This window comes from Papio anubis, chromosome 5 (assembly GCF_008728515.1).
Source record: "Papio anubis isolate 15944 chromosome 5, Panubis1.0, whole genome shotgun sequence".
Taxonomy (NCBI): Eukaryota; Metazoa; Chordata; class Mammalia; order Primates; family Cercopithecidae; genus Papio; species Papio anubis.
Genome location: NC_044980.1, coordinates 42,219,343 through 42,245,179, shown reverse-complemented (window position 1 = coordinate 42,245,179; position 25,837 = coordinate 42,219,343). Strand labels below are relative to the sequence as shown.

The 25,837-nt window shown below is 43.2% G+C and overlaps 2 protein-coding genes across 14 annotated transcripts in view; one reads left to right on the top strand and one right to left on the bottom strand.

Moving 5' to 3' along the window:
* Window positions 1-25,837, bottom strand: part of LOC108586275 (bcl-2-binding component 3, isoforms 3/4-like) — a 70,857-nt gene that overhangs the window by 21,130 nt on the left and 23,890 nt on the right. The gene's annotated exons all lie outside the window — the stretch shown is intronic.
* Window positions 1-25,837, top strand: part of ZNF131 (zinc finger protein 131) — a 55,351-nt gene that overhangs the window by 26,896 nt on the left and 2,618 nt on the right. For 7 of the 13 annotated variants that reach the window (XM_009208358.4, XM_009208354.3, XM_021939346.2 and 4 more), the window contains 2 exons: window positions 12,581-13,263; window positions 25,556-25,686. In XM_009208358.4, coding sequence (XP_009206622.1) covers window positions 12,581-13,263; window positions 25,556-25,686 — 814 coding nt within the window. The remainder of the gene's footprint in view (window positions 1-12,580; window positions 13,264-25,555; window positions 25,687-25,837) is intronic. The other 6 variants (XM_009208359.3, XM_021939347.2, XM_009208360.3 and 3 more) reach the window with 2 other exon arrangements.

Sequence of the window (25,837 nt, the reverse complement as noted above, 5' to 3'; positions counted from 1 at the left end):
TTTGTGCTGGGCATGGTGGCTCATGCCTGTAATCCTAGTACTTTGGGAGGCTAAGGCAGGAGCATACCTTGATCCCAGGAGTTCAAGACTAGCCTGGGCAACATGGTGAGACCCTTGTCTCTACGAAAAAAAAAAAAAAAATTTTTTTTTTAACTAGCTAGGTGTGGTGGCACATGCCTGTAGTCTCAGCTACTTGGGGAGCTGAGGTAGGAGGATTGCTTGAGCCCAGGAGGTTGAGGCTGCAAGTGAGCAGTGATCATGCCGCCGTACTCCAGCCTGTGCAACAGAACAAGACCCTGTCTCAAAATAAAAAAGTGGTTTTATCCATTTACATATTTGTGTGCAACACAACTACTTATGCCCTATCTTCACCAGCACTTGATATTGTCAAGATTTTTTTAAACTTTAGGTCAGGAGATGGCAAACATTTTATTAAAGGGACATAAATATTTAGACTTAAATGCCATATAGTCTCTGTTGCAGTTATTCAGATCTGCTGTTGTAGCAAGACAGCTATAGACAGTATGTAAATGAATGGATGTAGCTATGTTTTAATAAAACTTTGTTGACATAAAACATGCTACTACTGTTAGGCCAGAGTTTACTGATTCCTGCTTTAGTCATTCTAATTGGATATATAGTGGTGTGTTATTGTAGTATTAATATTTTTAAAACTTTAATAAGGTATAATATGTAATAAACTGCCCATCACTCTCTAGTTGCCTTGTGTAATTTTGTAATCTATTCCTCTCTTCCTATTCCTATCTTCATCCCTACAATTTTATGTACACGTTAATAGTATGGTAGTGCTTGTCTGATTTCTTTCACTTATCATAATTATTTTGAAATTCATGCCGGGTGTGGTGGCTCACGCTTGTAATCCCAGCACTTTGGCAGGCCGAGGCGGGCAGATCGCTTGAGGTCAGGAGTTCAAGACCAGCCTGGCCAACATAGCGCAACCCCATCTCTACAAAAATTAGCTGGGCATAATGGCGGATGCCTGTAATCCCAGCTACTTGGGAGGCTGAGCGAGAATTGCTTGAACCTGGGAGGCAGAGTCTGCAGTGAGCCGAGATCGTGCCATTGCACTCCAGCCTGGGAGACAGAGGGAGAAAAAAAAGACTGGGCACGGTGACTCATGCCTATAATCTCAGCACTTTGGGCAGCCGAGGCGGGTGGATCAAAAAATAAATAAATTCATGTATATTAGTGTGTGTATAAGTAGTTCATTCCTTTTTCCTGCTAAGTATTCCATTGTATGGCTATATCACAATTTGTTGACTCACCTGTTGACAGACATTTAGGTTGTTTCCAGTGTTTGGCTATTACAAATAAAGTGGCTATGAATGTTTGTGTAACAAGTTTTTGGATATATGCTTTCATTTTTCTTGGTAGATACCTCTTAGTAGAATAGCTGGCTTGTATGGTAAATATATGCTTAATATTTTAAGATACTACCAGACTCTTTCAAAAATGGTTGTGCCATTCTACATTCCATTCTGCAGCCTATGAATGCTCCAGTTTTTCACAGCCTTGTTAATACTTGATATGGTTGGGCTTTTTTATTTTAGCCGGGCTGGTGGGTATATGGTGGTTTAAATTTGCATTTCTCTAATGACTAATGGTGTTGGATATTTTTTAATGTGCTTTTTTGCCATCTGTTTGTATTCCTTGGCAAGGTGCCTGATCAGATCTTTTGCCTATTTTTTAAAATGGGGTTATTGTCAAGAACTGGGTGGGGGCAACATTGCGGGGGTCTGAAATTTTATCCTATTTGCAAGGTAGTAACTTTTTAACCAACAGTTTCATGGTTGCCGGCAAGAGACATGAGACTCTTGAGTCAGAGAGAAAAGGACTTGATTACTTAGAGCAAAGAAAGCAGCATGAGTTCCATGTTTGTATGAGTTTTTCTTGTTCCCTGTCCCCCTAGTCCCACAGGGGTGACACAATGGCCTAGGCGTGTACTGTGCTCACAGTTGTTTGCATCACAATTGAGGAATTCTGAGCTTTAGGAAACCCAAATCTTTTATAATGAGCTGCAAGCAAACCTGCCTAACCTTTGCTGTAGAAGAAACATTATTATACTGGACAATAAATAAACCTACTCTCCACTCTGGAAGAGGACGGGCTCTGTTTTCCAAAGTCCTTTGCTATACAGACAACTTTGAAAAGATAGTCCAAAATAAAAGGCTCTCAGTGTCTTAGTTTATAAGACATGCAGAAACATGAGGATCCATGGAGAGTTGTCTTGTTCCATATCCTTGTTTCTGTATTATCCTGGCTGGTACTGAATTTTCCCCATAAGTACATCACTTTCTTTAGCCACTCTGAGTAATCTGATCATATGGACCAGGACCTGGCTGGGTACGGTGGCTCACGCCTGTAATCCTAGCACTTTTGGGAGGCTGAGACGGGTGGATTATCTGAGGTCAGGAGTTCGAGACCAGCCTGGCTAACGTGCTGGAACCCCATTTCTACTAAAAATACAAAAAAATTATCTGGGCGTGGTGATGCATGCCTGTAATCCCAGCTACTCAGGAGGCTGAGGCAGGAGAATTGCTGAGGCTGCAGTGAACTGAGATCGCGCCATTGCACTCTGGCTTGGGCAACAAGAACAAAACTCTGTCCCAAAAACAAACAAACAACACAGGGACCAGGACCTAATCCATTCGGTTTTTCTCATACTGGATTTATTTAAGGATTTATTGAAGTCAACAGAACTTTAAGCAGCAGGATTTGGCCACCCTGCCCTGTTGACCTTAATCATGCAGCCACCCCACTAAGGTTCATCCTGGACTCAATCAACTGAACAAATCTCTAGAAAAACAGGTGACTTTCTTTTTCAGTTTCTGTATTGACTTTTCCACTTAGCCCTGGGCATTAATCTAAGTATAGCAAGATGTTTTACAGTTACAATTACAGACTCCGCATTGTCCCATCGGGAGGTTGTCTACTAGGGCAAGTTTATCATTCATGACAAACCTGGCCCCCCAGTGGCTTGAAGCTGACATAAATGCCTTCCAGAGCCCAAGCAGTAACAGTGTACACATCAGCTTAAGTCATGCACAATGTCGTACCACTTTTTAAATTGGATTACTCCTACTGTTAGGGAAAACTTCCCACAGGGTGTGCATAAATAAGTCAGTTATTACTCTAGGAAGCATCCCTTTGAGAATTTCTAACCAAGAGTATCCTTAAATGAGACCTCCACAGTCACCCAAGGGCTGCTTGGTCTTCCTTAAACACTTGATGGTCTCCTATAACCACCTCTTAGGTGTAAGTCATTGTTTTGTTTTGTTTTTTTGAGATGGAGTCTCACTCTGTCGCCCAGGCTGGTGTGCAGTGACACAATCTCAGTTTGCTGCAACCTCTGCTTCCCGGGCTCAAGCAGTACTCCTGCCTCAGCCTCCCTAGCAGCTGGGATTACAGGCACCTGCCACTACACCCTGCTAATTTTTGTATTTTTAGCAGAGTTGGGGTTTCCCCATGTTGGTCAGATGGGTCTCGAACTCCCGACCTCAGGTGACACACCTGCCTCGGAGTCCCAAAGTGCTGGGATTACGTGCGTGAGCCACCGCGCCTTGCAAGGCATTGTATTTTTTTGAGGCAAGGAAATTAGTACCTGGCTTCCACACAAGCACAGTCCCAGGGGCACATAGGAACCCTGAAAGGAAAGTACTGTTTGCAATTGTACATGCTTCCAAAGTAGGACCTGCATCAGTGTAGAGGCACAGATTGACATGGCCTCCAATGTATTCTCCTTTCCCAGTTCAATTAGAATGATTGAGTCTAGTTCTGGTTTTTGGAGAGACTGTGAGGACAGGACAGTCCTATTTATTTATTTTTATTTATTTATTTATTTTTGAGATGGAGTCCCACTCTGTCGCCCAACCTAGAGTGCAGTGACGCAATCTTGGTTCACTGCCTCCACCTCCCAGGTTCAAGCGATTCTCCTGCCTCAGCCTCCCCAGTAGCTGGGACTACAGGCACGTGCCACCAGACTGAGCTAACTTTTGTATTTTTAGTAGAGACGGGGTTTCACCATGTTGACCAGGCTGGTCTCGAACTCCTGACCAAGTGATCTGCCGGCTTTGGCATCCCAAGGTGCTGGGATTACAGATACGAGCCAACACGCCCAGGCGAGTCTGTCCTATTTATCACAAGCTCCTGAATGCCAGCTGAGTTAAGTAGTAGCTGTCCACCTCATGGACTGATCTCAGCTATGAGAATGGTAGTGGAGCATGGTGTTTTGCCTCTGACACACAGGAGTCATCCCCAGCTGTTTTTAGAAGACATGTTGGTAAAGTTAAGGGAAACAACTTGGCAGGGAATGGCAAACACAGTAGTCAGTTTAAAAATGCTTGTAGCCGTTGGAGAGACTTGCAACTGAGCATTTTTCTTAATTTGAAAGGTTCTAGGGGCAGTTCTGAAAGACAAAGTAGGTTTGGTTTGTTTTGTTTTTGGAGACAGGGTCTCACTGTGTCACCCAGGCTGGAGTGCAGTGGTGCAGTCACAGCTCACTGCAGCTGTAACTTCTCAGGCTCAAATGATCCTCACACCTCAGCCTCCCAGCAGAGCTGTGACTGTAGACATGTGCCACCATGCCCAGCTAATCTTTTATAGTTTTTTGTAGAGGTGGGGTCTTACTATGTTCTCCAGGCTGTTCTTAAACTCCTGGACTCAAACGATCCTCCCGCCTCAGCCTCCCAAAGTGCTGGTATTATAGGTGTGAGCCACCACGCCCAGCTTGACAAAGATTATTGTCCCTCCTGCCCCATATCTTCTGGAGTCGTAAGATGTTTCTCTCCCTAGATGTCAAGATTGTCATTCCTCCTTCACCTCTTTTCCAGTCATCCCCTCCTCTTATCCAGACCTTTCATCTGGTATGGTCAAATACAAGAAGGGCAAGGACATTTAAAACTTAGAGACCCATTATGTTTCCCACTTTGGCTCACATGGGCTGTTATAAGTGAGTGTACTTGGCAAGCAGTGAATTCAATCCAAGTAGTCAGTATTCCTATAAAATGATGTCACTCCATTAAGAGAATCCAGATGGCCAAACTAGAATGAAGTTCGAATTTCCTAAGCCTGGTTTTGACCAGACTGTCACCTTTAAAAGGTACCAGGCTGTTCCAGGATTATTGTTGGGGAAAAGAAAATGTTCAAGAATGTTCACGACGGGCCAGGCGCAGTGGTTCATGCCTGTAATCCCAGCACTTTGGGAAGCTGAGGCGGGTGAATCACCTAAGGTTAGGAGTTCGAGACCAGCCTGACCAACACGGTGAAATCCCGTCTTTACTAAAAAAAAAAATACAAGATTTGCTGGGCGTCGTGGCACATGCCTGTAATCTCAGCTACTTAGGAGGCTGAGGCAGGAGAATCCCTTGAACCTGGGAGGCGGAGGTTGCAGTAAGCCAAGATCGTGCCATTGCATTCTAGCCTGGGCAACAAAAGCAAAACTCCATCTCAAAAAAAAAAAAGGATGTTCAGGGCACAGAATCCTGCTTTTTCAGATTAGGTTTATATTACTTCCCTCGCCTTCTGTCTTCATCATTATCCAGGAAGTAGCCAAGAAGACATGATCCCTTTCTAGGGACAACTAAATTCAATGATCAAACTGCTTTACTCAGATTTTTGGACAAAGAGGATGTGAGGGAAGTAGAGTCAGAAATCATTTTGAGTCAGTGTTTGAGAAAGCTGTTGCCATACTCAACAAGATACTCAGTATCTATGGATGGTAGCATGAAAGGTCCATCATTACCTTGAATATTAACCAATTATTGATTAGCTTTTGTGGTCATTTTTGTGTATATGATAAAGCTGAACCATTATCAGACTGCAGATGGTCTAGAAAGGTGAACATAAGGCATAGATTAGTTTCAAGAGCCATAGTGGTGTGGCCAGAACCAGCTGATGAGACTGGAACAGCAACAGTTTAACCTAAAGAAGTGTCAGCATGTCACCATGGCGGGGTGGGGTGGCTCACGCCTGTAATCCCAGCATTTTGGGAGGCTGAGGTGGGCAGATTGCCTGAGGTCAGGAGTTTGAGACCAGTCTGACCAACATAGTGAAATCCTGTCTGTACTAAAAATGCAAAAAAATTAGCCAGGTATAGTGGCGTGTACCTGTAATCTCAGCTACTTGGGAGGCTGAGGCATAATTGCTTGAACCAGGGAGGTGGAGGTTGCAGTGAGCTGAGATCGCGCCATGGCGCCCCAGCCTGGGCGACAGAGCTAGACTCCGTTTCAAAAAAAAAAAAAAAAAAGTGTCAGAAATGTCAGCAGTGCTAAGCACCACTGACAGCCCTGCATTGGGGTCACAGCTCCAGTATAGTCAGTCTGCAAGGAACAGTCAGAGACAGTGCTCTGTATTACGTGATCCTTCACTATGAGACAAGCAGGCCAAGCTGTAACAGGTGTCACAAGTCTGACGTAACAGTGGCAAACTTCTGCATAAGAAACATAGGGTCCTCTAATTTGTGCCCAGTCTCTGATGGTGGTGGATGTGTTACCATATCCAGAATAATGTTGGCTCTAGACTTCGTTAGTGGCAATCTGGGCAGTGCAGGCTTGGTTAGCAGCTTGATTCCAGTTGGTCTCATTAGAGAATAGTCCCTTATGCACATCTAAATGAGTGACCCAGATAGTTCCGGCAACAGCTGCTATTTTTTCTACAGTTTTGGCCCCAGAGGCGTGGATGTCTTTAATCTGCCAAGTCTTCCAAGTAGCAGACTAAACAGCTAGACCATTGGCAACAACGTAAGTGCCAGTGAAAATATAGCAAGGTTAATTTGGGGGAATGTTGACCAGAGTCATGAGGACAGCCTTGAGTTCTGCCCACTGAGCAGAGTGACCATGTCTGCTTTGGGTTTTCATTGTTGGTACAGAGGCTGAGCACTTGCAGCAGCCCAGTGAATACCATCAAATTTCAGCTTAGCCAAGCCATCAGTGAATTAAGGGCTCCATTAATCTGGTGACTTTGCTTTGGGCAACAGTTGGGCAGCTGCTACTTTTTCATGATGGCCAAGGGGTCCACTGCTTTCTTAAGTATACCATTTCTATTTGACAAGTGAAACTTGGTGGACATTTCTCATACCTTGTTAGTCATGAAGTCTGAGTTGACTCACCCCCAGATGGGAATATCAGGCTGGAGAATCTCAAGACCTGCATGGGTGGTTAGGGATCAGTTTCAACAAGAGCCCAAAAGCAAACTAATTTTTTTTCCTCAGATGTGGTGTACCTTGGGAGCTGTGTCAGGGTTCAGCAAGTCCAAAACCCAAGGAATAACCTTTGGGTAGAGACTGCCTCCTTTTGTCAGAGGCTCTAATCTACAAAAGCATCGGGTTCAGACTAGTAGCTCAAAGGGTTCATTAGCGTTGTGATGCCCTAAAGGTAGAGAGAATGCACTGCAGTTCGATGGTTAACTTCCAAAGCAGCCTGTTGGTTGGAGCCCTACTTAGAGGTTGCTGATTTGCTTGCAGGTTAGCTGATAGAAAGGAGAAAGTAGAATGCCTAAGTAAGGCACATACTGCCCAGCACCCAGAGAGTCCAATAGGATGCTGGGCTTTATTTTTGTTGGGAGGAGGGTAGGAGAAGAAACAGTTTTTCTTTGTTGGATGGAGTGTTATGAATCTATCTTTATAAACTTTACCTGATGAGTAGGCCTCTGAAATTTGCTGGGGTTTATCAGCAACCCCTGCTGATGGAGGTGTGATAACATTGCAGTTCAGGGCCTTTGAGACTGAGACTTCTGACTTACCAATCAATAAGATATCAATATAACATAAACTAGACATCAGAGAATAGAGACACTGCACTAAATCCTGACCTCACCACTAGTGGCAAATGTCAGGGAGGTTTGCGCCACTGTTCTCTTAGCTTTTCTTCCCAGTTAGGGTGATTCCCTCTGGTACTTACGGGATGAAGAAGTATAAAGGCACTTCCTGCTGTACATTCACATGTTGAAGCAACAGCAGTATACATAGAATCAGCCGTACCACAAGGTCAAGATAGCTTCCCTTTCCTGCTGTGAACCATGCCCAAACCCCATCAGTTAAAAAATGCAAGTCCATCCTGTCCCCATGGAAAAGTGGTTATGGTGAGTTTGGCACCTTAATCTGAAATAGTCATGGAAGTTTGAGTCCTTCCATTCCTGAGTTTTCCCCAGTATACTTGGCTGAGTATGTTGCTTTCAATCCCCTTTGAGGATAGGGAGAATTTGGCTCCACTCCTAATTATCTTTCTCCTAAAAGCACTAAGTCAGAGGAGAGGGTAGAGGAGGATGAGATGTGGAGGGAGAAAGGTGACTCTGTGCCAATAAGTAAGGCACATTTACTTTTGGTTTCAAGCAGCACAGAAGCTGCATGTGGCTTGACTAAACAAACCTCCAGTGTTTTAAGCCCACCCAGTGACCTCAGTCAGTGTAATGTCATCCCTACTGACACTCATCTATCTCAGCTTCGGTGATTCCTGAAGAGTACACTCTTCAGTCACTGGCTGGGTGCAGTGGCTTATGCCTGTAATCCTAGAACTTTGAGAGGCCAAGGTGGGAGGATCACTTCAGCTCAGGAGTTTGAGACCAGCCTGAGCAACATAGTGAGACCTCGTCTCTCCACCCCCACCAAAAAAAAATTACACCTTAATTCTGGGCATCGCTGCCCTGTTGTTATTCTTTTGCCTGGTTTTAACATAAAGGTTAGGGAGCTTTTCAGCAGCACTGACCATAAGAATTCATATTACTTTGGATCCTTTTCTCATTCGCCAGTGGGATCTTCATCACCATTGTAAACCCAACTGGACTGGAAGGCTCTATCTATTCAATATCTTATCTGTGGTTTCCCATAGGAGTTTATCTCAAATACATCTCTCAAAGAGGGCCCTTACAGAAGCCAAGACTTGACTGCAAAAAAAATCTTGGAGACCTTTTACTGTCCTCTCCAAATAAATCAAAGGTGGGCATGATAAACTGCAGGAAGAACTGAGCCCAAAGCTGGCCCAGGTTTTAACATTCTTCCTTGATAAGTATTATGTTCTTCCCTCATCTCCCATATGAACCGGCCAGAGCCGTGACTCACTTGGCTTCTGCCTATAGCAATCACAAATTTCCCTTCTTTTACGTTCATTGTAGGTGCATATTATTGTAACTTGTCTGAAAAGAGGCAGAACCTTCTGTCCCACCCACCCATTCCCAATGAATCTTAGTATGGTTGTTAATCATGGGGCAGACATGGTACCAGATTGATAAAAGAGTCTCTCTTTCTCCCACAGAAGAGTTTACAATAACCAGGGCACCATTTCAGCAGCTATTCTTGAACTTGCTGCCTAGTACTCTCCTGCAACCACCTTCCAAGTTTTGCTTCATTTATAGGTACTTTTGTTTCCTAAAGCTACTACTGTAACAAAGTACCATAAACTGGGTGGCTTTAAACAACAGAAATGTGTTGTTTCTCAGTTCTGAAGGCTAAATGTCTGAAATCAAGGTGTTCATAGTGCCATGATGCCTCCCAGGACCCTAGGGGGAGCATCCTTTTTGCCTCTTCTAGCTTCTGGCTAAAAGGTGTTTCTTGGGTAGCAGAACTCCAATCTCTGCCTTCATCTTCCCATTGCCATCTTCTCTGTCTTCATAATGGCTTTCTCCTGTGTCCAGGTTTCTTCCTTGTAGAGACACTAGTTGTATTGAATTAAGGCTCATCTTAATAACCTCTTTTTTTTTTTTTTGAGACTGAGTTTCACTCTCGTTGCCCAGGCTGGAGTGCAATGGTGCCATCTCGGCTCACCACAGCCTCCAACTCCTGGGTTCAAGTGATTCTCCTGCCTCAGCCTCCCGAGGAACTGGGATTACAGGCATGCACCACCATGCCTGGCTAATTTTGTATTTTTAGTAGAGACAGGGTTTCTCCGTGTTGGTCAGGCTGGTCTCAAACTCCCAACCTCAGTTGATCCGCCTGCCTCGGCCTTCCAAAGTGCTGGGATTACAGGCGTGAGCCACCGCGCCAGACTTTTTTTTTTTTTTGGAGACAGAGTTTCACTCTTGTTGCCCAGGCTGGAGTGCAATGGTGGGATCTTGGTTCACCACAACCTCCGCCTCACGGGTTCAAGCAATTCTCCTGCCTCAGCCTCCCAAATAGGTGGGATTACAGGCATGTGCCACCATACCCGGCTAATTTTTGTATTTTTAGTAGAGATGAGGTTTCTCCACGTTGGTCAGGCCAGTCTTGAACTCCCGACCTCAGTTGATCCACCCGCCTCTTCCTCCCAAAGTGCTGGGATTGCAGGCGTGAGCCACAGTGCCCGGCCAGATGTGCACACTTATTTCCAAATAAGGCCCATTCACAGATATTAGGGACCAAGACTTCAACATACCTTTTGTGGAAACACAATTCAACCCACAATAATAGGCAATAAAGTAGAGGGCCATTTTTTGCTTTGTTGACTGTACAATGTAGTCAACATGTTTGCTGCTGGTTCCGGTGGATTTCCCTCAAATCTGATCAGTTGCTCTCTGATGCCTCATCCTTCCTTTTCCAGAAAGCCTTTTTTTCCCCCAACATCTTATTCTCAATGCCAAAAAACTGGCAAGAGCTATGAGGGATCTGAGATTTTACTCTACTTGCAAGCCTGCAAATTTTCCTGCCACAGTGTCATGGATGTTGGAAGAAGATACAAGACTTCTGAGTCAGAAAGAAAGGATTTTATTACTCTCTACATAGCCAGCAGTATAAATTTCATTTTTATACCAGTTTTACCTTCTCAGGTCCCACAAGAGTGACATAGAGTGGCCCAGGTGAATGCGTATGATTGATTTCTATAGTAACGGACAAATCTCCAGCTTAGGAATCCCAAATTTTTTATAGTGGGCTACAAACAATCATCCTAACCTTTTTCCCAGAGGTGGGGGGGGCATTCTCTTTATTATATTGAACAATAAACCTGCCCTTTCTTCTACTATACTATACTGCAGACATTCTTGAAAAGTTCAAAACAAAAGTTTTCAGTGCACAAGATGTGAGGAAACTGAAGAGACTCAAGGAGAATTGTCTCCCAACAGGTGTCGTCTTTTACTGAGTTTATTGAGTTGTGAGAATCCTTTCTTTACTCTGGATATAAGATCTTTAGGCTGGGCACGGTGACTCTTACCTGTAATCCCAGCACTTTGGGAGGCCGAGGTAGGCAGATCACGTGAGGTCAGGAGTTCAAGACCACCCTGGCCGACATGGTGACCCTGTCTGTACTGAAAAATAGAAAAATTAGCCTGACATGGTGGCGGGAGCCTGTAATCCCAGCTACTCAGGAGGCTGAGGCAGGAGAACCACTTGAACCTGGGAGGCAGAGGTTGCAGTGAACTGAGATTGTGCTGCTGCACTCCAGCCTGGGCCATAAGCGATACTCCGTCTCAAAAAAAAAAAAAAGATATTTGACAGGTAAATGTTTGCAACTATTTTCTTCTGGTCTGTGGCTTGCTTTTTTGTTAACTGTATTTCAGAGGGCAGTTTTTAATTTTGATGAAATCAATTTTATCAATTTTTGTTGTTTTGATTTCTGTCTTTTGTGTGCTGTTTATGAAATCTTTCAGCTGGGCACAGTAGCTCATGTCTGTAATCCTAGCACTCTGGAGGCCAAGGCAGGAGGATCACTTGAGCCCAGACTACCCTGGGTGACATAGTAAGACCTCAATTCTATCAAAAATAAAATTAGCTGAGTGTGATGGCATGCATCTGTAGTCGCAGCTGCTTGAGAGGCTGAGGTGGGAGGATCACTTGAGACCAAGAGGTTGAAGCCAAAGTGAGCCAACATCACACCACTGCACTCCATCCTGGGTGAGAGAATGAGAAATCTTTCACTAACCAGTGTCACTAAGGTCTTTGTTTTCTTCTAGAAATTTAATAATTCTTAAATTTAGGTCTGTGACCCATTTTGAATCTTTTCATGGATGATATGAGGTAAAGGTTGAGGTTTGTTTTTCCCATGCACATACTTGTTCCAGCACCACTGTTAAATGATTACCTTGGAACTTTTTTTTTTTTTTTTTTGAGACAGAGTTTCGCTGTTGTCACCCAGGCTGGAGTGCAATGGTGCGATATTGGCTCACCACAATCTCTGCCTCCCGGGTTCAAGCGATTCTCCTGCCTCAACCTGCTGAGTAGCTGGAATTACAGGCATGCCACCACACCTGGCTAATTTTGTATTTTTAGTAGAGATGGGGTTTCCCCATGTTGGTCAGGCTGGTCTCGAACTCCCGACCTCAGGTGATCCACCTGCCTTGGCCTCCCAAAGTGTTGCGATTATAGGTGTGAGCCACCGCACCTGTCTGGCACCTTTTCCCCCCCCAAAAAAAATCAGTTGACTAAGCGTGGGTCTATTTCCATGGACTTTATTCCATTAATCTTCATGTCTATGCTTTCACCAGTACTGTTGTCTTAATTACTGTAGCTTTATAGTAAGCCTTAAAATCAGGTAGGATAAGCCCTGCAGTCTTGTTTTCTAACTGTTTATATAAATTTTATTGCCACTTTATCAGTTTCTTCAAAAAAGCCTGCTGGGATTTTCTTATATTTTTTAAACCCCTACATTATGTATTTCAGGAACAAAGAAAATTCAGCTCCATTAGAGGAAAATACCACAGGAAAAAATGAGGCCAAAAAAAGGAAGATTGCAGAAACTTCAAATGTTATCACTGAGTCATTGCCATCTGCAGAATCAGAACCTGTTGAAATTGAGGTAGAGATTGCCGAAGGCACCATCGAAGTGGAAGATGAAGGCATCGAAACATTAGAGGAAATGGCTTCTGCCAAGCAATCCGTAAAGTACATACAGAGCACAGGTTCCTCTGATGATTCTGCTCTAGCACTGTTGGCAGATATTACCAGCAAGTACCGTCAAGGTGACAGAAAAGGGCAGATAAAAGAAGATGGCTGTCCATCTGACCCCACGAGCAAACAGGTAGAAGGTATTGAAATTGTGGAACTTCAGCTGTCACATGTGAAGGACTTGTTCCATTGTGAGAAATGTAACCGTTCATTTAAATTGTTTTACCATTTTAAGGAACACATGAAATCACACTCCACTGAGAGTTTCAAGTGTGAAATATGCAATAAACGGTATCTTCGAGAGAGCGCATGGAAACAGCACCTAAATTGTTACCACCTTGAAGAAGGTGGAGTCAGTAAGAAGCAAAGAACTGGGAAAAAAATTCACGTATGTCAGTACTGTGAGAAACAGTTTGACCATTTTGGACATTTTAAAGAACATCTTCGAAAACATACAGGTAATTAACAAATACTTTCTTAAGATATTTTTTTTCCCACATGCACTTCAAATTTAAATATATAAATTCTTTTTTAAAAAATAGTGCCTCAGAAGCCATCTAATGTATTATCTCTAATGTGTAGGCTAAGTACACATTGTGTATAGTATTATATGTTCAAATATTGATGCTTTAAATGCAAATCAGTATCAACTTTGGAAGTAATTGTTATTTTTATGCCTTGTCCAATTTTTGTATTTTTTAAAGAAATAGAGAAAATAGTTTGTGATTTATTTCCTAAAGATTATAAATAATTAAATCTTATAGTGAGACTTTACCATTTCTATTTTTACATTTCTTGTGTTGTGTTACTTAGAGTACATTTACAAGCAATCCCTGACGGCCGGGCGCCATGGCTCATGGCCTGTAATCCCAGCATTTTGGGAGGCTGAGGCAGGCGGATCACCTGAGGTCAGGAGTTTGAGACCAGCCTGGCCAACATGGTGAAACCTCATCTCCACTAAAAATACAAAAATTAGCCAGGCGTGGTGGCGGGCACCTGTAGTCCCAGCTACTCCGGAGGCTGAGGCAGGGGAATCGCTTGAACCTGGGAGGCAGAGCTTGCAGTGAGCCGAGATCGTGCGGCTGCACTCTAGCCTGGTCGACAGTGAGACTCCATCTAAAAAAAAAAAAAAAGTGGCTGGGTGCGGTGGCTCACGCCTGTAATCCCAGCACTTTGGGAGGCTGAGGCAGGTGGATCACCTGAGCTCAGGAGTTCGAGACCAGCCTGGACAACATTGTGGAACCCCGTCTCTACTAAAAACACAAAAAATTAGCTGGGTGTGGTTGCAGGCGCCTGTAATCCCAGCTACTTGGGAGGGTGAGGCAGGAGAATTGCTGGAGCCTGGGAGGCAGAGGTTGCAGTGAGCCAAGATCACGGCATTGTACTCCAGCCAGGGCAACAAGAACAAAACTCAAGAAAAAAGAAAAAAAAAAAATGCAATCCCTGACATGTTTATACTTCTTTTCTTTTTTTCTTTTTTTTTTTTGGAGATGGAGTTCCTCGGTGTCACCCAAGCTGGAGTGCAGTGGCACCAATCTCAGCTCACTGTAACCTCCACCTCCTGGGTTTAAGTCATTCTTCTGTCTCAGCCTCCCGAGTAGCTGGGACTACAGGCTTGCACCACCACACCTGGCTAAGTTTTGTATTTTTAGTAGAGACGAGGTTTCACCATGTTGGTCAGGCTGGTCTCAAACTCCAGACCTTGTGATCCACCCGTCTCGGCCTCCCAGTGCTGGGATTACAGGCATGAGCCACCACATCTGGCCCTTGTTTATACTTTTTAATGTACATTGAATTACCTGCTTTGGCACAGTAGGTAATACATGTCCATCTCTCTCCACCTTTTCAACAGCAAATACGTCAGGACTTGCGGACATCCAGGGAGCTAAGGAGAATAAGGTTTTTATACTTCTCCTGGGAGCCATGCAAGCATGATGGAAATGTCCCAGGATACCTACCTCAGGGCCTCTCCCACATAGTTATTCATCCCCTATTCCAGTCATCTTCCTTTCAGGAGTCCCTGACCTTGCTCAGGTCTCTTGTTTGCTCCCACTCCCCAATCTTTACTAGGTCTCCTGCACCAGACACAGTAGCTACCACCAACGAATTGAATCTTAGATAGTCCCTAAATGTACTATTACAAGGGTATGGAGAGAACAGTTAATACAGCATGCTAAGTGTCAGACTTCTGGACATTTGTTCCCAAGTCTTTGTTATATGTGGTAGTTAAGGCTGTTTAGACTGTTAATACAGTAAATAACAACATAGATATCCTACAGTATTCAGAATCTTTCTCTTTGACGCTGGAGTTTGGAGAGCTTCTGGTAAAAGTTTTTAAAAATAGGTTTCTCACCGTCACTTGGTATACATCACTTGAAATTGAGGAACCACATAGATTCAGATGATGTTATCCCCCCCACTGTCCAGACTCTTACTGTCAGTATTCGAGGACTGAATAAATACAGGAATAGCAAAGGGATCTTGTACTTAAGGCTCAGTATGGATTTAAAAGTCTTTAAGGTACTAGTTTGGATAACTAATAGGCGTTCATGAAATCTTTTGGGAAAATGCTTTCTGTTTTCTTTTTTTTTTTTTTTTTTTTTTTTTGAGACTGAGTCTGGCTCTGTCGCCCAGGCTGGAGTGCAGTGGCCGGATCTCAGCTCACTGCAAGCTCCGCCTCCCGGGTTTACGCCATTCTCCTGCCTCAGCCTCCGGAGTAGCTGGGACCACAGGCGCCCGCCACCTCGCCCGGCTAGTTTTTTGTATTTTTTAGTAGAGACGGGGTTTCACCGTGTTAGCCAGGATGGTCTCGATCTCCTGACCTTGTGATCCGCCCGTCTCAGCCTCCCAAAGTGCTGGGATTACAGGCTTGAGCCACCGCGCCTGGCTGCTTTCTGTTTTCAAACATATGTATATACAGTCTACTCTTGAACAACATGGGTTTGAACTGCTTGCATCCACTTATATGCAGATTTCATTCAGCTAAATATGGATCAAAATTATAGTATTCCCAGGATGCAAAACCCATATATGTAGAAGACCAGCTTTTAGTATGTGTGGTTCCACTGGGCCGGCTGCAGGACTTGAATGTGCGTGGATTTTGCTATGTGAACCAATCCCCCGCATATACCAAGGGACACCTACCTGTTTTATATAATATTTGGAAACTGCCTATAGTTATAATTTTTGGTCTTTAGAAAACAATAGTCTGTTGGTGAACATATTTGTGGTAATAGGGTTAATTATGCAAAACGATTGTTATACCAGCAGCACAATAAACAAACGTTGGTGGCCAGGCATGGTGGCTCATGCCTGTAATCCTAGCACTTTGGGAGGCCGAGGCAGGTAGATCAGCTGAGGTCAGGAATTCAAGATCAGCCTGGCCAACATGCAAAACCCTGTCTCTACTAAAAATACAAAATAGCCGGGTGTGGTGGCACATGCCTGTAATCCCAGCTACTTGGGAGGCTGAGGGAGAATTCCTTGATCCCGGGAGGCAGAGGTTGTGGTGAGCCAAGATCGTGCCATTGCACCCCAGCCTGGGCAACAAGAGCGAAACTTCATCTCAAAGAAAAAACAAAACAAAACAAAAACAAACGCTGGTAAGTAACTTGCAAACTTTGATAGCAGTTTCCCATACCCCAGCAGATAATCAGTAGCTTTTATAGCCTATGAATGTGAAAGTAGCCGCAGTTACCTCTTTTACCCAAAACATTACCTACTGACTTTTACCTCTTAGAAAATAGGACAACACAGACCACTTTGGACATCTTTAAATATGCCTCTCAGGTCTTAGATTTTTTATTTTGGATTGGACAGCAGAATATAGAGTTAAGTACATTATATTGTATGTCTTTCCCTTAGAAATGATGTGAGATAAGTAATTTAAGTAGTTATAAATTACTGAACCATATACCCATTGGAGGAACAGTTGAGCACGTAAAGCAAACTGAACCCCCACTTCATTGTTTTTTAACTTCAACCAATTTCTATACCGGTAATTAGTTCCAAGATAGTTGTTCTCTTCTCTCCTCTCCTCTCTCCTCTCTCTCTCCTTTGAAACAGGGTGTTGCTCTGTTTCCCAGGCCGGAGTACAGTGGCGCCATCATAGCTCACTTGCAGTCTCAACCTCCTGGACTCAAGTGATCTTTCTGCCTCAGCTTCCTGAGTAGCTGAGACTACAGATGTGTGCCACCATGTCCAACTAATTTTTCTGTTTTTTTGTAGAGACGTGGTTTCATCACATTCCCTAGGCTTGGAACATAGGCATGAGCCACCATCTCAGCCCTGTTTTTGTTGTTGTTTGTTTGTTTGTTTGTTTGTTTTTAGCTTTACCAACAGGAATTCATTTTCTCACAGTTCTAGAGGTTAGAAGTCCAAGATCAATCTGTTGGTTTCTTTTGAGACCTCTCTTTTTGGCTTGCAGATGGCTACCTTCTCTCTGTGTCCTTACACGGTTTTATCCTCTTCGTGCATACATCTCTGGTGTGGCCTTGTATTTCTTAATAAGACTGGAAAGTCAGAATTACTTCTTGATCTGTGGGCTGCAGAATAGCTGTTGTGTTTGCAGACTGAAAACAATATTAATGTTCTTGTACCTCTCCCTCTGAACTCTTGGGTGACCAGCTGCATTGTCAGTGAGCAGTAGTAGTTTGTTTGTGATTGTTTGTTTGTTTTTGAGCAGTAGTATTTTGAAAGGAGTCTTCTGAGCAGTAGGTTTCAACAGTGTGCTTAAAATAGTCAATAAACCATGCTGTAAACAGATGTTCTGTCAACCAAACTTTGTTCTTCCATTTCTGTAGCCCAGGCAGAGTACATGTAATAAGATTCTTAGGGACCCTAGGAGATTTGGAGTGATAAATGACTGATTGGCTTTAACTGAAAGTCAACAGCTGCAATAGCTCCCAACAAGAAAGATATCCTGTCCTTTAAAGCTTTCAAGCCAGTCATTGACTTCTCCCCAACTTTGAAAGTCCTAGATAGCATCTTGCAATAGAAGGCTGTTTTGTCTACATTGAATATCTGTTGTTTAGTGTAGCCACCTTCGTCAGTGATCTTAACTAGGTATTCTGGATAACTTGCTACAGCTTCCACATGAGCATGTGCTGCTTCGCATTGCACTTTTATGTTATAGAGATGGCTTCTTAAATTTCATTAACCTCTTCTAGCTTCTACCTTTTCTTCTGCAACTTCTTAACCTCTCTCAACCTTCATAGAACTGAAGAAAGGGCCTAGTTCTGGGTTAGGCTTTGGCTAAAGGGAATGTTTGTTTGGTTTAATCTTTTATCCAGGTTATTCACTCTTTCTCCATATCAGCAGTAAGGCAATTTTGATTTCTTACCATTCATATGTTCATTAGTGTAGCACTTTTAATTTCCTTAGAGAACTTTACCTTTTCAGTCACAACTTAACTACCTGGCATAGGAGACCTAGCTTTCGGCCTGTCTCAACTTTTGATATGCCTTGCTTTCATAGACTTCATCACTTCTACCTTTTGATTTGCAGTGAGAGACATGTGACTTTTTTTTGTGGCTTGATCTCGGCTCACTGCAATCTCCGCCTCCCAGGTTCAAGCAATTCTCTGCCTCAGCCTCCTGAGGATATGGGATTACAGGCGCCCGACACCATGCCCGGCTAATTTTTTTGTATTTTTTAGTAGAGATGGGGTTTCACCATGTTAGCCAGGATGGTCTTAAACTCCTGACCTCGGAATCCACCCACCTCAGCCTACCAAAGTGCTGGGATTACAGGCGTGAGCCACCGTGCCCGGCCGAGACACGTGACTCTTCCACTTAAAGACTTAGAGGCTGTTTTAAGGTTATTAATTGGTCTAATTTCAATATTGTTGCTTCTCAAGGAATAGAGAGACTTGAGAGAGGGAGGGAGGGAAGAGAGAAAAGCTGGTTGGTGGAATAGGAAGCATACAACATTTATCAGTTAAGTTCTTTGTTATGGGTGTGGTTCAGGGCACCCCAAAACAATTGCAGTAGTAACATCAAAAATCACTGATCACAGATCATTATAAGAGATGATAATTTAAAAATTTAAATTTAAATTTGAAATATTGCAATAATTACAGTGACACAGAGACATGAGGTGAGTACATGCTGTTGGGGAAAATGGCACCAGTAAACTTGCTTTACACGGGGTTGTCACAAATCTTCAGTTTTTCAAAAAATCCAAGAAAGTGAAGCACAATAAAAATAGGTATGTTTGTAAGCAGTTTTAAACTATGTTTAAGTTAATAAAGAATGGACAATTTTTCCTTGTAACAAACTTAAGACAGACAATCCTCTTCCTGTTTCCTATTCTCAAAATGTATACCCCATTAGTTTCATATTTTGCATATCTTTATTTAATGGTTTGGTTTCCTGTATGCTGTTAAAGCATGCACTGTAATCTATGGCTTGATTTGTAAAATTTTAGCTATTTTTTGTCCTCTGAATTTACTTTTATTTGGAAAATAGTAATGATAATGCCATATACCACTAGGCCATGAATATAAAACAGTTTTAGAGTCCCTGCCTTCAAGGAGCTCAGGATATGCTGCAGCGGGGAACGAGTGTGCACAATCTGTGTAACATGCTAAGTGCTGACCACAGTAAGCAGAATCCTGTGGGAATGCCTGCCTGGGTTGCTTGTTTGTGATGGAAGAGACAAAGGTGATATCTTAGTCTGTTCTGTTGCTTATAACAATACCTGAAACTGGGGAATTTATAAAGAAAAGGAATTTATTTCTTACAGTTCTGGAGGCTAAGAAGTTCACTGTTAGGCCGGGCGCGGTGGCTCAAGCCTGTAATCCCAGCACTTTGGGAGGCCGAGACGGGCGGATCACGAGGTCAGGAGATCGAGACCATCCTGGCTAACACGGTGAAACCCCGTCTCTACTAAGAAATACAAAAAACTAGCCGGGCGAGGTGGCGGGCGCCTGTAGTCCCAGCTACTCGGGAGGCTGAGGCCGGAGAATGGCTTGAACCCGGGAGGCGGAGCTTGCAGTGAGCTGAGATCCGGCCACTGCACTCCAGCCTGGGCTACAGAGCGAGACTCCGTCTCAAAAAAAAAAAAAAAAAAAAGAAGTTCACTGTTATGAGGTCACATCTGGTGAGAGCCCTGCCAGTGGTGACTCTGCAGAGTCCTGAGGCCATGCAGGGCATCACATGGTGAGGAAGTTGAGCATGCTAGCTCAGGTTTCTCTTCTTGTTTTAAAGCCACCCATCCCATTCCCATGATAACCCGTTAATTCATTGATCCATGAATGGATTAATCTCTTCATGAGTGCAGAGCCCTCATGATCCTATCACCTCTTAAAGGTCCTACCTCTCAATACTACCAAATTGGGGTTTAAGTTTTAACCTGAGTTTTGAAGGAGACAAACATTAAAACTATAGCAGGTGGCTTCTGGGGGTCGTTAGCCTTTGATGACTCAGAAAGGAAGAGGAGTTAGCCTGGAAACAGGTATTCCAGGCAAAAGGAAATGACACAGACACAGAGGAATGAGAGGAAACAAATTGTTTGGATCACTGTTAGTAGGGCATGATGGCCAGAGGCTTGGGTCCAAGTAGAGGAATGCCAGATGTGGCCAAAGGGGTTGGAAGGGCTAACCATGTTGTATGCACTTGGGCATCATATGGGAGATCTAGAGTGGTGTAAGGGTAAGAAAGAGGGAGAGTAATGAGAGATGAGTTTGAGATCATGGAGTTATTTTCATAAATTCCATAAATGAGTTTGAATAATATCTTGGAAGACTAGGTCATTTTAAAGGAGTTTCAGCCAGGCAGATAGCTCATCAGATTCATATTCTAGAGAGATGACTGGCAAGATAGATTGGAGTGGGTTGAAACCTGCTAGCTCAGTGAGGAATCTTCGAGTAATCTAAACCAGAATGGGAGGTTGGGTAAAGGCAGTGTTAGTGGAAAAGAGAGATTTGAGTAACATTACGTAGCCTGAATCAGTAGGATTTGGTGGTCAGTGAGGTGTAGGAGTAAAAGAGAGCTGGTGAGTCCCAGCTTTCTGATTTGAATGGCCACTGGAGGCTAATTAACTTAGAAAAAAATATGTAGAAGAGTAAGCAGATGGGGAAGGAGGGAAATACCAGACATGTTGACAGATAGACCTGTGGGATACACAGTGTCAAAAGAGAACCTAGAGGTAACCTTTAGCCATGTTTTCAAACAACTACTCCCTAGTTTCCAAGAAAGGTAGTGTGGAATCATAGAAGGAATGTGTGTCCAGAAATCAGAATTTCAGTTCCATCTCCAGTTCAGCATTTGCCAGCATGATGAATTTGACCGTTCACTTTATCTTTGGGCTTTTCTTGTCTGTGTACCTACTTTATAGGGTTGTGACAAATAAGAAAATGGTGAAAGCACATTGAAAAACTGTACTGTCCACACATCTAAAAGAATTAATATGTTGCTATTCCTACATTTTACTGAGCTTACTAAATTTTTTAAATAGGAAAAGCTCAGATGGCACACAATGAAAATTGAGTCTTGTTTCTACTCAAGTAGGTCTTTTGAAGTAACTACTGCTATCCTTTTTTGATTTATCAGATACATTCCTTGCATTTTCAGGTAGCCATACACACACAGGCACACATGCTTTTGGAAAAACAAACGAGCATGCGGTAGTACAGCGTCATGCCATTTAGTTTATCTTTGAGTCGTTTTGAAAAATATATGGAACATTTATGAGTATTTAAATTTTCTTCCTGTGGCTGCACAGTATTTTAATCTATGGGTATATCAACTAGTATTGATGAACATTTAAGTTGTTGCTAGGCTTTTGGTATTACAGACTATGCTGTAGTAAGCATACTCGTACATATGCCTTTTCAGATGTTCAAGTAATTTCATTTTTAAGAGCAGAATTGCAAGGTCAAAGAATATGCACTTTTTTTTTTTTTTTTTTTTTTTAAAGACAGAGTCTCACCCTATCACCCGGACTGGAGTACAATGGCATGATCTTCGCTAACTTCAACCCCCGCCTCCTGGTTTCAAGCGATTCTGCTGCCTCAGCCTCCCGAGTAGCTGGGATTACAGGCACCCGCCACCATGCCTGGCTAATTTTTTGTATTTTTAGTAGAGATGGGGTTTCACTATGTTGGCCAGGCTGGTCTCAAACACCTGACCTCATGATCTGCCTGCCTCAGCCTCCCTAATAATATGCACATTTTATATCGACAAAGATGATTAAATTGCCATTTAAGGAGAGGCTATGCCAGTTTGTTTCTAGGTCTCACTGATAATGAAAAATTATTGATAAAATCACTAAACCATTTCATTTAGCGATATTGCCCATCATTTTGGTAGTTGAGAATAGTTTTTGTATTGCACTAATTCCAGCTAATTAGGTCTTGTCTCAAATTAACTTTTCATCATATAAAAATTGTACAAAATAAGCTATAAATGTTTTGTCAGATGATACATATAGCTCAGTTACTTGACTGTGTCATTGTATTTAAGTGTAAGGCTCACATCTAGGACCTCCTCATTACTGGGGTTCCACCTTCCATCCTGGAATCATTCAGTTATTTACTCCTACCCGCTGGTTGCTGAGGACTGCTGGAGAAAATTGATACCTCAAACCTTAAGTTAAGCACTTTCGTGTCTGATTTATCTCTTTTTCCTAATTGCTATTTCAGAGCTTCCCGGTATATTCAAAGACCTCTGCCCACACCTCTCCTCCAGCAGATAACATACTTACCTTCCAACCCCCAACTTACCTGTAATAGCATTAATCTTTGCCCCTCTTTTTTTTTTTTTTTTTTTTTTTTTGAGATGGAGTCTCGCTCTGTCACCCAGGCTGGAGTACAGTGGCACAATCTCGGCTCACTGCAACCTCTGCCTCCCAGGTTCAAGCAATTCTCCTGCCTCAGCCTCCCAAGTAGCTGGGACTACAGGCGCTTGCCACCATGCCCAGCTAATTTTGTGTGTGTGTGTGTATTTTTAGTAGAGATGGGGTTTCACCATGTTGGTCAGGCTGGTCTCCAACTCCTGACTTCACGTGATCCACCTGCCTCGGCCTCCCAAAGTGCTAGGATCACAGGTGTGAGCCACCGTGCCTGGCTTATACCCTCTTTTTTTATTCTAGAAAAAGAGGTTTCCCTTTTCTTCAAAGCCAATTCTAGATCCCATGCCTAGATGTCCCTCTAAACCATGTCCCATCTATCATTCCATCTCCTTTCTCCATTGCCTCTTTGCCCATCAACAAATAAATAATGGATGTCTCTCCTGGCTTAAAGAATCCTATTATTGGCTGGCCATGGTGGATCACTTAAGGTCAGGAGTTTAAGACCAGTCTGACTAACATGGTGAAACTCTGTCTCTACTAAAAATACAAAATTAGCTGGGCATGGTGGCACACGCCCATAATCCCAGCTACTTGGGAGGCTGAGGCAGGAGGATTGCCTGAACCTGGGGAGGTGGAGGTTGCAGTGATCTGAGATCATGCCATTGCACTCCAGCCTGGGCAACAAGAGTGAAACTCCATCTCAAAGAAAAAAAAGAATGCTATTATTGACATGCTTCCCTCTAGCTAGTCATCTCTCTTCTTGTAGGTCATTTTATGTTTGTTTTTTTTTTTGAGATGGAGTCTCACTGTGTCGCTTAGGCTAGAGTGCAGTGGTGTGATCTCAGCTCACTGCAACTTCTGCCTCACGGGTTCAAGCTGTTCTGTCTCGGCCTCACAGGTAGGTAGCTGGGACTACAGGCTCTCACCACATGCCCAGATAATTTTTGTATTTTTGGTAGAGATGGGGATTTGCAATGTTGGCCAGGCTGGTCTTGAACTCCTGACCTCAAGTGATCTGCCCACTTCAGCCTCCCAAAGTGCTGGGATTACAGGTGTGAACCACCACACCTGGCCAGCTGTTTTATTTTTAAACAGAGATGGAGTCTCACCATGTTGCCCAGGCTGTTCCCGTCAAGCAATCCTTCTGCCTTGGCCTCCCAAAGTGCTGCTGGGATTACAGGCTTAAGCCACCACATTTGGCTTTCTGGGCCTTCTTAAAAGAATTTTGGTACTGACTGTTTTCATTGACACGATTCTCACTCACTTTTGCCCCGTGGCAGTGGGCCAGTTACATCACTGGTTAAAGTCATTTCCTTTTCTTTCCTTCTACTTCTGGCTGTTTCATTTCTTTTGCTAGCTCATCTACCTGCTGTTTTAACTTGGTGTTTCACTGGGTTCTGTCCTTGATTCTTGTTATCATACAACATACTCAGAAATGTTTTCCTGCCTAAAGGTTTTTACTATCACTTAACCCCTAATTTGGCCAGGTGCGGTAGCTCATGCTTGTAATCCCAGCACTTTGGGAGGCCAGGGCGGGCAGATCACCTGAGGTCAGGAGTTCGAGACCAGCCTGGCCAACGTGGTGAAACCCCATCTATACTAAAAATACAAAAAAATAGCCGGGTGTGGTGGCCCCCACCTGTAATCCCAGCTACTCTGGAGGCTGAGACACGAGAATCACTTGAACCCGGGAGGTGGAGGTTGCAGTGAGCCAAGATTGTGCCCCTGCACTCCAGCCTAGGTGACAGTAAGACTGTCTCAAAAAAAAAAAAAAAAAAAAAGACCCTATTTTATATATAAATCACCCTCTATTTGGCTCCAGAATTATCTTTACAACTATCTACCGGACATCTCCACTCTGTTCTGAGTACCGTAAACTCAGCAGACACAAAACTGAATTTATAGTCTTTCCCAGCATACCATGTTCCAAACCTACATGTACTCCTGTGTCCTATTTCTTTATTCTCATTGGTATTCTAAGCCAAGGATCTGGGAATCTCCATCACTGATTCCTCCATCCTTACTTCTCACCCACCATGCTGTTTTATACCTCCGTGCCTCTTTCTTTTTTTTCTCCTATTTTATTCCAGGCCGAATTGACCCCCTCCTCTGTGCTGCTGCAGTACATATTCCCTCGCTTTTCTGTGACAGATCTTTTACAGTGTATTACATTTATTTTCATGTATTTCATCTTTATACCTTGGCCTTTGATAGGAAGTTTTTTGCAAAGGACAGTTTATCTTCTTACCTTCATCACCTAGCACATGGTCTAGCACATGGTAAGTGCAAAAAATGCAGAAAGGATAATGATGCATTTCCGCAAAATAAGAGGTTGATCATGATTTTTATCTACGGGAAAATAAATAATTTTTTTAAGAAGTGCAAAAACATGGAACAGTTTAGATGTAAATTATATTTATCTTTGTCAAAGCATAGATACAATTAAATATTAAATTTTATTATTTTTGCTACCTCTAGAAAAGTCTTTGGAATATGGTGAAAATATTTGAATTATGAATTGTGATTTCTCCTTTTAGGAATTTACTATTAAAATTGCCCCGTCAAAAAAACAAAGTAGGCCGGGCGCGGTGGCTCAAGCCTGTAATCCCAGCACTTTGGGAGGCCGAGACGGGCGGATCACGAGGTCAGGAGATCGAGACCATCCTGGCTAACACGGTGAAACCCCGTCTCTACTAAAAAAAATACAAAAAACTAGCCGGGCGAGGTGGCGGGCGCCTGTAGTCCCAGCTACTCTGGAGGCTGAGGCAGGAGAATGGCGTAAACCCGGGAGGCGGAGCTTGCAGTGAGCTGAGATCCGGCCACAGCACTCCAGCCTGGGCGACAGAGCCAGACTCCGTCTCAAAAAAAAAAAAAAAAAAACACAAAGTAAATATTTAAAATTATTTGCTCTTACGATTTTTCTTCATTTGCCAACATATGTTTTTTCCCCTCTAATAGGTGAAAAACCTTTTGAATGTCCAAATTGTCATGAACGATTTGCTAGAAATAGCACTCTTAAATGTCACCTCACTGCATGCCAAACTGGAGTAGGGGCAAAAAAAGGAAGGAAGAAACTCTACGAATGCCAGGTATGTGCAGTTCCATGCATTCAGTTCTTAACAAAGGAGTGTTGTGTTTGCAGTCATCAAAAGCAAAGGGAAACAGTCTCAAGCAAAGGTATAGGGGCTGATGGTCTGGAAAGAAATGAGAATAAAGAACATTATTGTCTTGGGGACTAAA